Consider the following 15,473-nt stretch of genomic DNA (forward strand, 5'->3'; position numbering starts at 1 on the left):
GTTCATGGACTCTACAAGGTGTCGAAAGCGTTCCACAGGGATGCTGGTCCATGTTGACTCTACAAGGTGTTGAAAGCGTTCCACAGGGATGCTGGTCCATGTTGACTCTACAAGGTGTTGAAAGCGTTCCCCAGGGATGCTGGTCCATGTTGACTCTACAAGGTGTTGAAAGCGTTCCCCAGGGATGCTGGCCCATGTTGACTCTACAAGGTGTTGAAAGCGTTCCACAGGGATGCTGGCCCATGTTGACTCTACAAGGTGTTGAAAGTGTTCCACAGGGATGCTGGCCCATGTTGACTCTACAAGGTGTTGAAAGTGTTCCACAGGGATGCTGGTCCATGTTGACTCTACAAGGTGTCGAAAGCGTTCCACAGGGATGCTGGCCCATGTTGACTCTACAAGGTGTCGAAAGCGTTCCACAGGGATGCTGGCCCATGTTGACTCCGATGCTTCTCACAGTTGTGTCTAGTTGGCTGGATGTCCTTTGGGCAGTGGATCATTCTTGACACATGAAACCGTTGCAGTTCATGACACAAACCGTTGCGCCTGGTACCTACTACCTTACCCTGTTTAAAGGCACTTCAATCTTTTGTCAAAGGATTCTCAGACCATGAGATATAAAATTCTCTGGTCTGATGAAACCAAGATTGAACTCTTAATGCCAAGCGTCACGTCTGGAGGAAACCTGGCTCCATCTCTACGGTGAAGCATGGTGCTGGCAGCATCAACCGTGTGGGGATGTTTTTCAGCGATATGAACTGGGAAACTAGTTAGGATCAAGGGAAAGATGAGCAGAGAAAAGTACAAAGAGATCCTTGATGAAAACCTGCTCCAGAGCACTCAGGACCTGAGACTGGGGTGAAGGTTCACCTTCCAACAGGACAACGACCCTAAGCACACAGCCAAGGCAACGCAAGAGTGGCTTCGGGACAAGTTTCTGAATGTCCTTGAGTGGCCCAGCCAGAGCCCGGGCTTGAACCCGATCGAACATCTCTGGAGAGACCTGAAAATAACTGTGTAACCCCATCTAACCTAACAGAGCTTGAGAGGATCTGCAGAGAAGAATGGGAAAAATTCCCCAAATACAGGTGTGCCAAGCTTGTTGCATCAGGGGCAGCAGGTAGCATAGTGATTAGAGCATTAGGCCAGTAACCGAAAGGTTGTTAGATCGAATCCTCCAGGCTGACAAGGTAAAAATCTGTCTTTCTGCCCCTGAACAAGGCAGTTAACTCACTGTTCCTAGGCCATCATTGTAAATAAGAATTTGTTCTTAATAACTGACTTGCCTAGTTGATTAAAGAAAATAAAAATACCCAAGAAGACTCAAGGCTTTAACCGCTGCCAAAGGTGCTTCAACAAAGCACTGAGTAAAGGGTCTGAATACTTAAGTAAATGTCCTATTTCCATTTTTTTATATTTTTTATAAATCAGCAAATAGTCTTGTTTGCTTTCTCATTATGGTCTCCATGGTTTCCATGGTTTTGATGCCATTCGCTCCGTTCCGGCCATTATTATGACCTATGACCTTACGTCCTCTCTTCATCACCCTCAACTGGTTTTAACATCATCCTAAAACCTACTCTGAGCTCGGAGTTTCTTTTTTTGTCTTAAAACCCGGTTTTAATAGGATTCCTAAGAACCTTTTCTGAGATGCTTTGTGGATACATGCCCAGGTAGCAATAAGGACCACAATCAAAATAAATCGGTAGATTGAGTTTTTCATATGTTTTTTTTTTTCCTTCTGATTTTAACCTATATATGTTGTATTTACTCCCATAGAAGAGACAACTCTTTGGGGCCCTTTCCCAGACACATATTAATCCCAGTCTTCCACTAACAACCGCTCTCAGTGAACATGTCTTTAAAGTCCAAGACTAGAACATCTGTGTCCCAAATACCAGCCCTATATGTATTTCAAATTTCTCAAATGAATTTCTCTTCTTTCTCCCTTCCTCCCTTCCTAGGCATTCCTCCCTTCCTCAGCACCTCAGCCAGCTGGCTCCGGGACGGAGGAGGGACAACGGAGGACCTCCAAAGACGGACCCTTTGTTTTGAGGACCTTGAGCTGGGGGAGCTGACATCTTACTTCTCCTTCCGTCCTCCGTCACCCAGACCTCCGGGCTCCACCCCTCCGCCCCAGCAGAACCATCCACACCCAGGGGCAGGGCAGCCTCATAACCGCCTGGATGGAGGGGTTGAAGGAGGAGGAGGTGGGGTGAATAGAAGGGTTAACCCGACCCAGCGACCAGCTAACTTGGTGTCAGACTCTAGAGAGATAGAGTTCCCTCTGTCTCCCAGCGTGATACGTGCTCTGGAGGGACTGCACTATATCGCAGACCACCTGAGGGCAGAGGACGCAGACTTCAGTGTGAGTATTTATGTTATACAGATCTTTTGTATTCCAGTTAAAGGATCTTTCCATTTCTGAAATGCCAAGTATCTACAATGACTACCCAGAAAACCATTTGGTAGTGACGGTATACCGGTATACTGGTTATGACAGGCATGCAGCAACACAGATGAATGGGGTAGCATTTGTAGCTCTAATATCGCACATCGTTGCTATTTGTTGTTGTTGTAGAACATTCAATTACAATGATTGTTCAACTTAAACCATCATGATCATTGCACTCAATCCAACTAAAAGTGTTATCATTCATTCATATGTCTCTCGCTCTCATCTCTCTCATCTCTCTCTCTCTTTCTCTGTCTCACCTCTCTCTCTTTCTCTCTCTCATCTCTCTCTCATCTCTCTCTCTCTTTCTCTCTCTCATCTCTCTCTCTCTTTCTCTCTCTCTCATCTCTCTCTCTCTTTCTCTCTCTCACCTCTCTCTCTCTCTCTCTCTCTCTCTCTCTCTCTCTCTCTTTTCTCTCTCTCACCTCTCTCTCTCTTTCTCTCTCTCACCTCTCTCTCTTTCTCTCTCTCATCTCTCTCTCTCTTTTTCTCTCTCATCTCTCTCTCTCTTTCTCTCTCTCATCTCTCTCTCTTTCTGTCTCATCTCTCTCTCTTTCTCTCTCATCTTTCTCTCTCTCTCATCTCTCTTTCTCTCTCTCATCTCTCTCTCTTTCATCTCTCTCTCTCTTTCTCATCTCTTTTTCTCTCTCTCATCTCTCTCTCTCTCTCTCTTTCTTTCTCTCATCTCTCATCTCTCTCTCTCATCTCTCTCTCCATCCAGGTGAAGGAAGACTGGAAATACGTTGCCATGGTGATCGACCGTATCTTCCTGTGGATGTTTATCATTGTGTGTCTCCTAGGAACCATTGGACTCTTCCTCCCTCCCTGGCTGGCTGGCATGATATAGGACCTGGACACTTCCTCCCTCCCTGGCTGGCCAGCATGATATAGGACCTGGACTCTTCCTTCCTACCTGGCCAGCATCATATAGGACCTGGACTCTTCCTTCCTACCTGGCCAGCATGACATAGGACCTGGACACTTCCTCCCTCCCTGGCTGGCCAGCATGATATAGGACCTGGACTCTTCCTCCTACCTGGCCAGCATCATATAGGACCTGGACTCTTCCTTCCTACCTGGCCAGCATGATATAGGACCTGGACACCTCTTCCTTCCTACCTGGCCCAGCATGATATAGGACCTGGACACTTCCTTCCTACCTGGCTGGCCAGCATGATATAGGACCTGGACACTTCCTCCCTTCCTGGCTGGCCAGCATGATATAGGACCTTGTCTCTTCCTTCCTACCTGGCCAGCATCATATAGGACCTGGACTCTTCCTTCCTACCTGGCCAGCATGATATAGGACCTGGACACCTCCTTCCTACCTGGCTGGCCAGCATGATATAGGACCTGGACTCTTCCTTCCTACCTGGCCAGCATGATATAGGACCTGGACACTTCCTTCCTACCTGGCTGGCCAGCATGATATAGGACCTGGACACTTCCTTCCTACCTGGCTGGCCAGCATGATATTGGACCTGTACTCTTCCTCCCTCCCTGGCTGGCCAGCATGATATAGGACGTAGACTCTTCCTCCCTCCCTGGCTGGCTGGCATGATATAGGCCCTGGACGCTTCCTCCTTCCCTGGTTGGCCAGCATGATATAGGACCTAGACTCTTTCTCCCTCCCTACCTGGCCAGCATGATATAGGACCTAGACACTTCCTCCCTGGCTGGCCAGCATGATATAGAACCTGGGCACGTCCTCCCTCCCTGGCTGGCCAGCAAGATAAGGGACCTGGTCTCTTCCTCCCTGGCTGGCCAGCATGATATAGGACCTGGTATATTCCTTCCTACCAGGCCAGCATGATATAGGACCTGGACTCTTCCTCTACCTGGCCAGCATGATATGGGACCTGGACTCTTCCTTCCTACCTGGCTGGCCAGCATGATATAGGACCTGGACTTTTCCTTCCTACCTGGCTGGCCAGCATGATATAGGACCTGGGCTCTTCCTTCCTACCTGGCCAGCATGATATAGGACCTGGACTGGCTGGCATCACCTTGGGCCAGTAGACCTAACCTCTACCTTCTGCCCCCGGAGCAGGCTGGCACAGTGGAACTAGCACTACGACAACGGTGTGCAGTACCTTGAACCACTAGGTTGTTTTTTTAGCAGAAAATTATAGTTTAGGAAGATGATGAACTGTTACGGAACATCGTATCCAAGCAGGCAGAAGACCGTCGGGCACAGTAACAGTGCAAACGCGCTCTCTAGTGGAAGCTTTCTGTTCCACATAGGAATAAACACAACTGAGGAAGTAACGAGGTGAATGACTGGCACTACCAATATACTGCTTCGTAACAATATCAAACACATGCTGTTGTGGTAATAAATACTGTATAAACAGAAACGCATGTTTTGGGAATTTGGGAGTCGATAGGAATGAAAATGTCAGATTTTAGTAACTGATTTAAAGTTTGCACCAAGAGTACTGATTGAAGTCTTTACATTGGCCTAACGTAAGACAATGGGAACATCCTACAAAAAAAACACCGAAAAATGTTTGTTAATAACATTCACGACACAAATTATAATTTTTGTAACGTTGGGACTATAAATATTCTATCGGCACAAAACTTAGTTCTGAGATATTGAGTATTAGAGTTTTCACAGCCTCGATCTCAGAATTGTTTTGATGTGAATTCTTCTTTCATAACCCAGTAAGGTCGTGACCTTAAAGGGAGCACAAGTACAGAGTATCAAAAATCCTGAGACATTTGTAAAAACAGTTTTATTAGGGGGGGGTGCAATCACAGGTAGATAGAACCTTATGGCTCTGAAATGTCAATCTGGGTTCAATCTAATACACATCTCAATTTTAAAGAAGACTATAGCTATTTGAATACATAAATGATAGATGAATACCCTATTTAGGTAAAATAGAGTCAGAACACCTTTCCTAAAATGTATTACGATCATCAGAGTACTTATTGTCATCACCGAACAGTGTTCTGTTGCTTGCGTTCCATTATTGTTGGCTAGACCATACTTATTAGGAGGGAGATAGTAAAGACGTGTTCTGATTGGTTCGCCTGTATTGGTTCATGCTTGTGATTGGATAGCAGATAGCACCAAGATCAAATGGCTTTATGCAGATATCATTTTCTAGTTTTTCATTTTTTTCCCCACTGAACATGACCCTTTTTTTTTTTTTTAAAGTATAATTTCACAGATATATGAATTACCATCTAAAGATCAATTATATATATTATAATATTATTATATTATATTATAACTAATTCCTTTTTGACTAAAGATGTATAGAGTCCCCAAGGTCTTGTTTTGTCACAGTGTCTGACATGTTTATTTAAGATCGGTCCATTGTCTCTATCCATGATGATACAGATGAATACAAGATAGGGGAGGAAACATTGAAGGGTGCAGGATATTCAAATATTAACTGCCATTTTCCTAACTTTCCTAAATTCTCTATCATAGCACAGAAAACATCATTTTACTTATATTTAAAAATAAAAAAAATACAATACTGTCAGTTAAATTTAATATACTACAAACCTGATGTAAAAACAGAAAGGTAATGGGTATTATATCTATTTGGTCAAACTCTTTAGTCTAGAAACAAATATCAAATGAATACATCTATTGATCTGGCCAGTATTACTAGAAACATGTGAAAATAACCTAGAAGTAAATTAACCTGGATACCTAAACAGATAGAGAAACTATTTAAAATAACTGATACAATTCAAGACACGAGATGATACAGAAATCACAACACCAATTCCAAAAAAAAAGTGAAAGTCATCTTTTCTGATAGTTTTAATTCTGACACACTTAATTCAACTTAAAATGGAACCTTGACCACTGTACTCCCAAGTCCATCCATTCAGTCGCAACATACTTGGCTCTGACCCGTCCTCCAGTTTAAAAAACAAAAGATGTGGGTGTCCTGTGGGTATTTACCCCACTATGGGGTCTCCGGTTTGGGCTTGGCCAGGTTGGCCCTGACCCTGGCCTGGTCCACAGCATCCAGAAGGTTCTTCCCATCCATGGCCAGGTTGTGTGCTGCAGTCAGCATCTGTTTCTTACACTCTTCCTTCAGCGAGGTGATGGCGTTCTGCTGGGCCAGACGCATCTTACTGATCAACTCTGACATGTCGTTGTTCAACAGCTTCTGGGTCCCCTCGATCTGACCAGGGGGAAAGAGGGGGAGGAGAGAAGAGAGAGAGGGAGTGGGGAAGAGGAGGAGAGAAGAGAGAGAGGGAGTGGGGAAGAGGAGACAGGGAATAGTTAGTCAACTCTGACATGTCGTTGTTCAACAGCTTCTGGGTCCCCTCGATCTGACCAGAGGGAAAGAGGGAAGAGAGGGAGAAGAGGAGAGAGGGAGTGAGGGGGAGAGAGAAGAGAGAGAGAGAGAGTGGGGAAGAGGAGGAGAGAAGAGAGAGAGAGAGAGAGAGAGTGGGGAAGAGGAGGAGAGAGAGAGGAGAGGGAGTGGGGAAGAGGAGAGAGAAGAGAGAGAGGGAGTGGGGAAGAGGAGGAGAGAAGAGAGAGAGAGGGAGTGGGGAAGAGGAGGAGAGAAGAGAGAGAGAGGGAGTGGGGAAGAGGAGGAGAGAAGAGAGAGAGGGAGTGGGGAAGAGGAGACAGGGAATAGTTAGTCAACTATGACATGTCGTTGTTCAACAGCTTCTGGGTCCCCTCGATCTGACCAGGGGGAAAGAGGGGGAGGAGAGAAGAGAGAGAGGGAGTGGGGAAGAGGAGGAGAGAAGAGAGAGAGGGAGTGGGGAAGAGGAGATAGGGAATAATTTGTCAACTCTGACATGCCATTGTTCAAATTGACCAGGGGGACATATGAGAGGGGAGGAGAGGACAGAAGAGTGGATGAGATAGATATTATACTACAGTCTGGACGCTGGTCTGTTTTCTGCTTAATAATATGATGTATAATTACTCTTACCTCTGTCCTAATGGACTTATGGAGGTTCGGCAGAATATCATCCACACTGCGTATCAGACTCCTTAAGGTCAGCCCTACAGACTGGAGAGAGAGAAGACCGTTGACCTTCATAATGCAGCTGTATATATAGCTTATAGCTACTGCATTACTACTATGATACAGTGTTTGAAGTCAGCAGCTCCATGTCTTACCTTGATGACGGTGATGTACTCCTCCGGCTGCAGTGTGTTCACATCGTTCTTCAGCTGCACCACCACCTGGACCAGCTCCATGACCGCCTGGTACACCTTATCATCTGAACGGTCTAGCTCTGCAGTGGGGCGGGCCTGGGCTGTAGGGCCGGCCTGGGCTGTAGGGCCGGCCTGGGCTGTAGGGCCGGCCTGGGCTGTAGGGGCGGCCTGGGACGTAGGGGCGGCCTGGGACGTAGGGCCGGCCTGGGTCGTAGGGCCGGCCTGGGTCGTAGGGCCGGCCTGGGCTTTAGGGCCGGCCTGGGCTTTAGGGCCGGTGAAATGCAGGGGCTTGTCTGGCGGGGCTGGTTTTCAGAGTGGAGAGTAGGATGAGAATGAAAGGGAGAGGGGATGAGAGAGCAAGAATGAAAGGGGAGAGGGGATGAGAGAACAGGAATAAGAGGGGAGAGGGGATGAGAGACCAGGAATAAAAGGGGAGAGGGGATGAGAGACCAGGAATAAAAGGGGAGAGGGGATGAGAGAACAGGAATAAAAGGGGAGAGGGGATGGGAGAGCAAGAATAAAAGGGGAGAGGGGATGAGAGAGCAAGAATAAAAGGGGAGAGGGGATGAGAGAACAGGAATAAAAGGGGAGAGGGGATGGGAGAGCAAGAATAAAAGGGGAGAGGGATGAGAGAGCAAGAATAAAAGGGGAGAGGGGATGAGAGAGCAAGAATAAAAGGGGAGAGGGATGAGAGAGCAAGAATAAAAGGGGAGAGGGATGAGAGAGCAAGAATAAAAGGGGAGAGGGGATGAAGAGCAATAATAAAAGGGAGAGGGGATGAGAGAGCAATAATAAAAGGGGAGAGGGGATGAGAGAGCAATAATAAAAGGGGAGAGGGGATGAGAGAGCAATAATAAAAGGGGAGAGGTGATGAGAGAACAATAATAAAAGGGGAGAGGGGATGAGAGAACAGGAATAAGAGGGGAGAGGGGATGAGAGAACAGGAATAAGAGGGGAGGGGGATGAGAGAACAGGAATAAGAGGGGAGAGGGGATGAGAGAACAGGAATAAAAGGGGAGAGGGGATGAGAGAACAGGAATAAAAGGGGAGAGGGGATGAGAGAAAAGGAATAAAAGGTGAGAGGGGATGAGAGAACAGGAATAAAAGGGCAGAGGGGATGAGAGACCAGGAATAAAAGAGGAGAGGGCATGAGAGACCAGGAATAAAAGGGAGAGGGGATGAGAGACCAGGAATAAAAGGGGAGAGGGGATGAGAGACCAGGAATAAAAGGGGAGAGGGGATGAGAGAACAGGAATAAAAGGGGAGAGGGGATGAGAGAACAGGAATAAAAGGGAGAGGGGATGAGAGAACAGGAATAAAAGGGGAGAGGGGATGAGAGAACAGGAATAAAAGGTGAGAGGGGATGAGAGACCAGGAATAAAAGGGGAGAGGGGATGAGAGACCAGGAATAAAAGGGGAGAGGGGATGAGAGACCAGGAATAAAAGGGGAGAGGGGATGAGAGACCAGGAATGAAAGGGGAGAGGGGATGAGACCAGGAATGAAAGGGGAGAGGGGATGAGAGAAGCTAAAAGCTGTGTCTTTTAGACATACACCTGATACCACCAGATATTCTATTTCTAGGATATTCTTAATTAAGGTTTATCACTCACCATGTCCAGTCTCTGGTTCTGGTAACTGCAGACAGAGAGAAAAATAAGATTATAGGACAATGACTATATTGACCTGATAAAGAAAGATGGCACCGCAGTGGATAGTGGCCGTCTGGCAATTCTGCTATTTTGAGTCTGTTTTTTAATGCTGATCGTAACTTTTTTTTTTTTCATCTCTGCCATCATTTCCTAATGACCAAAACATTGCTGTTCCAATGTCCAGAAGCTATCAGTAAACTCAATTTGGATGAAAATGTCTACATCGAGCAGTCAGGAGCTCTGGACGTTCTGCTTACTCAGGACCCAGGCCCTAATCGCCGGGACTCGAAAGACGAAACGGTTGCAAAAGAGGGGCAGGCGAGGCGGCATCCTGACGAGACTACGTCGGCGAGCAAATAGGCCGCCATTTCCCTCTGTTCTATTGGCGAACGTTCGGTCACTGGAGAAAAAACTGGATGAGCTCCTATCGAGACTATCCTATCAACCTTAAAAAAAAAAATTGTAACTCACTTATGTAATTTCTATGAGTCGTGCCTGAACGAGGACATGGATAACATACATCTTGTTGGGTTTTCTACGCAGAGTCAAGACTTGGATGGCAGACTCGAGTACGATGAGGGGAAGAGCGGTGTGTTCTTTGTGAACACAGCTGGTGTGTGATCTCTAATGTTATTAATAAGGAAGTCTCAAGTTTTTGGCTCGCCTGTATTAGAATACCTGATGATAAACTGTAGACCACACTATCTACCAAGAGAGTTTATCTATATTTTTTGTAGTGGTTTATTTACCACCACAAACCGATGCTGGTACTAAGACCGCACTCAACGAGGTGTATAGCGCCATAAGCAAACAAGAACATTCCCATCCAGAGGCGGTGTTTCTAGTGGCCAGGGATTTTAATGAAAATGTCATCTGTTTTACCAACTCTGACCAAAACAGCGTTTCACCTGTGATCTGCTTGTAGCATCCTAACCAAGAAGACTAAATGCTGTAATCGCTGCCAAAAGTGCTTCAACAAAGTACTGATTAAAATGTCTGAATACTTAAGTAAATGTGATATCAGGTTTTTATTTAGAATACATTTGCAAGAATTTAAAACAATCTGGGCTATTGTGGTGTCATTATGGGCTATTGTGGTGTCATTATGGGGTATTGTGGTGTCATTATGTGGTATTGTGGTGTCATTATGGGGTATTTTGTGTAACCGAAAGGTTGCTTGATCGAATCCTCTGAGCTGACAAGGTAAAAATCTGTCATTCTGCCCCTGAACAAGGAAGTGAACCCACTGTTCCTAGACCAGTGAACCCACTGTTCCTAGACCAGTGAACCCACTGTTCCTAGGCCAGTTAACCCACTGTTCCTAGGCCAGTTAACCCACTGTTCCTAGGCCAGTTAACCCACTGTTCCTAGGCCAGTTAACCCACTGTTCCTAGGCCAGTTAACCCACTGTTCCTAGGCCAGTTAACCCACTGTTCCTAGGCCAGTTAACCCACTGTTCCTAGACCAGTTAACCCACTGTTCCTAGGCCAGTTAACCCACTGTTCCTAGACCAGTTAACCCACTGTTCCTAGACCAGTTAACCCACTGTTCCTAGACCAGTTAACCCACTGTTCCTAGACCAGTTAACCCACTGTTCCTAGACCAGTTTACCCACTGTTCAAAGACCAGTTTACCCACTGTTCCTAGACCAGTTAACCCACTGTTCCTAGGCCAGTTAACCCTCTGTTCCTAGACCAGTTAAACCACTGTTCCTAGACCAGTTAACCCACTGTTCCTAGACCAGTTTACCCACTGTTCAAAGACCAGTTTACCCACTGTTCCTAGGCCAGTTAACCCACTGTTCCTAGACCAGTTAACCCACTGTTCCTAGACCAGTTAACCCACTGTTCCTAGACCAGTTAACCCACTGTTCCTAGACCAGTTAACCCACTGTTCCTAGACCAGTTAACCCACTGTTCCAGAACCATTTCCTAACCCACTGTTCCACTGTTCCTAGACCAGTTAACCCACTGTTCCTAGACCAGTTAACCCACTGTTCCTAGACCAGTTAACCCACTGTTCCTAGACCAGTTAACCCACTGTTCCTAGACCAGTTAACCCACTGTTCCTAGACCAGTTAACCCACTGTTCCACTGTTCCTAGACCAGTTAACCCACTGTTCCACTGTTCCTAGACCAGTTAACCCACTGTTCCTAGACCAGTTATCCCACTGTTCCTAGGCCAGTTAACCCACTGTTCCTAGGCCAGTTAACCCACTGTTCCTAGACCAGTTAAGCCACTGTTCCTAGACCAGTTAACCCACTGTTCCTAGACCAGTTAACCCACTGTTCCTAGGCCAGTGAACCCACTGCTCCTAGACCAGTTAACCCACTGTTCCTAGGCCAGTGAACCCACTGTTCCTAGACCAGTGAACCCACTGTTCCTAGACCAGTGAACCCACTGTTCCTAGGCCAGTGAACCCACTGTTCCTAGACCAGTTAACCCACTGTTCCTAGACCAGTTAACCCACTGTTCCTAGACCAGTTAACCCACTGTTCCTAGACCAGTTAACCCACTGTTCCTAGACCAGTTAACCCACTGTTCCTAGACCAGTTAACCCACTGTTCCTAGACCAGTTAACCCACTGTTCCTAGACCAGTTAACCCACTGTTCCTAGACCAGTTAACCCACTGTTCCTAGACCAGTTAACCCACTGTTCCACTGTTCCTAGACCAGTTAACCCACTGTTCCTAGACCAGTTAACCCACTGTTCCTAGACCAGTTAACCCACTGTTCCTAGACCAGTTAACCCACTGTTCCTAGACCAGTTAACCCACTGTTCCTAGACCAGTTAACCCACTGTTCCTAGACCAGTTAACCCACTGTTCCTAGACCAGTTAACCCACTGTTCCTAGACCAGTTAACCCACTGTTCCACTGTTCCTAGACCAGTTAACCCACTGTTCCACTGTTCCTAGACCAGTTAACCCACTGTTCCTAGACCAGTTAACCCACTGTTCCTAGGCCAGTTAACCCACTGTTCCTAGGCCAGTTAACCCACTGTTCCTAGACCAGTTAAGCCACTGTTCCTAGACCAGTTAACCCACTGTTCCTAGACCAGTTAACCCACTGTTCCTAGGCCAGTGAACCCACTGCTCCTAGACCAGTTAACCCACTGTTCCTAGGCCAGTGAACCCACTGTTCCTAGACCAGTTAACCCACTGTTCCTAGGCCAGTGAACCCACTGTTCCTAGGCCAGTGAACCCACTGTTCCTAGACCAGTTAACCCACTGTTCCTAGACCAGTTAACCCACTGTTCCTAGACCAGTTAACCCACTGTTCCTAGACCAGTTAACCCACTGTTCCTAGACCAGTTAACCCACTGTTCCACTGTTCCTAGACCAGTTAACCCACTGTTCCTAGGCCAGTTAACCCACTGTTCCTAGACCAGTTAACCACTGTTCCTAGACCAGTTAACCCACTGTTCCTAGACCAGTTAACCCACTGTTCCTAGGCCAGTGAACCCACTGCTCCTAGACCAGTTAACCCACTGTTCCTAGGCCAGTGAACCCACTGTTCCTAGACCAGTTAACCCACTGTTCCTAGGCCAGTGAACCCACTGTTCCTAGGCCAGTGAACCCACTGTTCCTAGACCAGTTAACCCACTGTTCCTAGACCAGTTAACCCACTGTTCCTAGACCAGTTAACCCACTGTTCCTAGACCAGTTAACCCACTGTTCCTAGACCAGTTAACCCACTGTTCCTAGACCAGTTAACCCACTGTTCCACTGTTCCTAGACCAGTTAACCCACTGTTCCTAGACCAGTTAACCCACTGTTCCTAGACCAGTTAACCAACTGTTCCTAGACCAGTTAACCCACTGTTCCTAGACCAGTTAACCCACTGTTCCTAGACCAGTTAACCCACTGTTCCTAGACCAGTTAACCCACTGTTCCTAGACCAGTTAACCCACTGTTCCTAGACCAGTTAACCCACTGTTCCTAGACCAGTTAACCCACTGTTCCACTGTTCCTAGACCAGTTAACCCACTGTTCCACTGTTCCTAGGCCAGTTAACCCACTGTTCCTAGGCCAGTTAACCCACTGTTCCTAGACCAGTTAAGCCACTGTTCCTAGACCAGTTAACCCACTGTTCCTAGACCAGTTAACCCACTGTTCCTAGACCAGTTAACCCACTGTTCCTAGACCAGTTAACCCACTGTTCCTAGACCAGTTAACCCACTGTTCCTAGGCCAGTTAACCCTCTGTTCCTAGACCAGTTAACCCACTGTTCCTAGACCAGTTAACCCACTGTTCCTAGACCAGTTAACCCACTGTTCCTAGACCAGTTAACCCACTGTTCCTAGGCCAGTTAACCCTCTGTTCCTAGACCAGTTAACCCACTGTTCCTAGACCAGTTAACCCACTGTTCCTAGACCAGTTAACCCACTGTTCCTAGACCAGTTAACCCACTGCTCCTAGACCAGTTAACCCACTGTTCCTAGACCAGTTAACCCACTGTTCCTAGGCCAGTTAATCCACTGTTCCTAGACCAGTTAACCCACTGTTCCTAGACCAGTTAATCCACTGTTCCTAGACCAGTTAACCCACTGTTCCTAGACCAGTTAACCCACTGTTCCTAGACCAGTTAACCCACTGTTCCTAGAACAGTTAACCCACTGTTCCTAGACCAGTTAACCCACTGTTCCTAGACCAGTTAACCCACTGTTCCTAGGCCAGTTAATCCACTGTTCCTAGACCAGTTAACCCACTGTTCCTAGAACAGTTAACCCACTGTTCCTAGACCAGTTAACCCACTGTTCCTAGACCAGTTAACCCACTGTTCCTAGACCAGTTAACCCACTGTTCCTAGACCAGTTAACCCTCTGTTCCACTGTTCCTAGACCAGTTAACCCACTGTTCCTAGGCCAGTTAACCCACTGTTCCTAGACCAGTTAACCCACTGTTCCTAGACCAGTTAACCCACTGTTCCTAGACCAGTTACCCCACTGTTCCTAGACCAGTTAACCCTCTGTTCCTAGACCAGTTAACCCACTGTTCCTAGACCAGTTAACCCACTGTTCCTAGGCCAGTTAATCCACTGTTCCTAGACCAGTTAACCCACTGTTCCTAGACCAGTTAACCCACTGTTCCTAGACCAGTTAACCCACTGTTCCTAGACCAGTTAACCCACTGTTCTTAAACCAGTTAACCCACTGTTCCTAGACCAGTTAACCCACTGTTCCTAGACCAGTTAACCCTCTGTTCCACTGTTCCTAGACCACTTAACCCACTGTTCCTAGACCAGTTAACCCACTGTTCCTAGACCAGTTAACCCACTGTTCCTAGACCAGTTAACCCACTGTTCCTAGACCAGTTACCCCACTGTTCCTAGACCAGTTAACCCTCTGTTCCTAGACCAGTTAACCCACTGTTCCTAGACCAGTTAACCCACTGTTCCTAGACCAGTTAACCCACTGTTCCTAGACCAGTTAACCCACTGTTCCTAGACCAGTTAACCCACTGTTCCTAGACCAGTTAACCCACTGTTCCTAGACCAGTTAACCCACTGTTCCACTGTTCCTAGACCAGTTAACCCTCTGTTCCTAGACCAGTTAACCCTCTGTTCCTAGGCCAGTTAACCCACTGTTCCTAGACCAGTTAACCCACTGTTCCTAGACCAGTTAACCCACTGTTCCTAGACCAGTTAACCCACTGTTCCTAGACCAGTTAACCCACTGTTCCACTGTTCCTAGACCAGTTAACCCTCTGTTCCTAGACCAGTTAACCCTCTGTTCCTAGGCCAGTTAACCCACTGTTCCTAGGCCAGTTAACCCACTGTTCCTAGACCAGTTAACCCACTGTTCCTAGACCAGTTAACCCACTGTTCCTAGACCAGTTAACCCTCTGTTCCACTGTTCCTAGACCAGTTAACCCACTGTTCCTAGACCAGTTAACCCACTGTTCCTAGACCAGTTAACTCACTGTTCCTAGACCAGTTAACCCTCTGTCCCACTGTTCCTAGACCAGTTAACCCACTGTTCCTAGACCAGTTAACCCTCTGTTCCACTGTTCCTAGACCAGTTAACCCACTGTTCCACTGTTCCTAGACCAGTTAACCCACTGTTCCTAGACCAGTTAACCCACTGTTCCTAGACCAGTTAACCCCACTGTTCCTAGACCAGTTAACCCACTGTTCCTAGACCAGTTAACCCACTGTTCCACTGTTCCTAGACCAGTTAACCCTCTGTTCCACTGTTCCTAGACCAGTTAACCCA

General features: G+C 47.0%; 2 protein-coding genes across 4 annotated transcripts in view; one reads left to right on the plus strand and one right to left on the minus strand.

Annotated features, from left to right (window-relative positions):
* The window catches only part of LOC112235636 (neuronal acetylcholine receptor subunit alpha-2-like), a 64,846-nt gene extending 59,648 nt beyond the window's left edge, over positions 1 to 5,198 (plus strand). The window contains exons 8-9 of the mRNA XM_042321360.1: positions 1,965 to 2,368; positions 3,177 to 5,198. Coding sequence (XP_042177294.1) covers positions 1,965 to 2,368; positions 3,177 to 3,302 — 530 coding nt within the window. The 3' untranslated portion in view covers positions 3,303 to 5,198. The remainder of the gene's footprint in view (positions 1 to 1,964; positions 2,369 to 3,176) is intronic.
* Positions 5,199 to 5,737: 539 nt separating this feature from the next.
* LOC112235635 (protein-tyrosine kinase 2-beta-like) overlaps positions 5,738 to 15,473 on the minus strand; it is a 75,564-nt gene continuing 65,828 nt past the window's right edge. For 2 of the 3 annotated variants that reach the window (XM_042321357.1, XM_042321358.1), the window contains exons 25-28: positions 9,219 to 9,243; positions 7,569 to 7,909; positions 7,378 to 7,458; positions 5,738 to 6,612 (exon numbers count right to left, since the gene is read on the minus strand). In XM_042321357.1, coding sequence (XP_042177291.1) covers positions 6,391 to 6,612; positions 7,378 to 7,458; positions 7,569 to 7,909; positions 9,219 to 9,243 — 669 coding nt within the window. In that variant the 3' untranslated portion in view covers positions 5,738 to 6,390. Of the gene's footprint in view, positions 6,613 to 7,001; positions 7,125 to 7,377; positions 7,459 to 7,568; positions 7,910 to 9,218; positions 9,244 to 15,473 lie in introns of those variants that run through there. The other variant, XM_042321359.1, reaches the window with a different exon arrangement.

Source organism: Oncorhynchus tshawytscha, linkage group LG05, assembly GCF_018296145.1.
Source record: "Oncorhynchus tshawytscha isolate Ot180627B linkage group LG05, Otsh_v2.0, whole genome shotgun sequence".
Classification (NCBI taxonomy): Eukaryota; Metazoa; Chordata; class Actinopteri; order Salmoniformes; family Salmonidae; genus Oncorhynchus; species Oncorhynchus tshawytscha.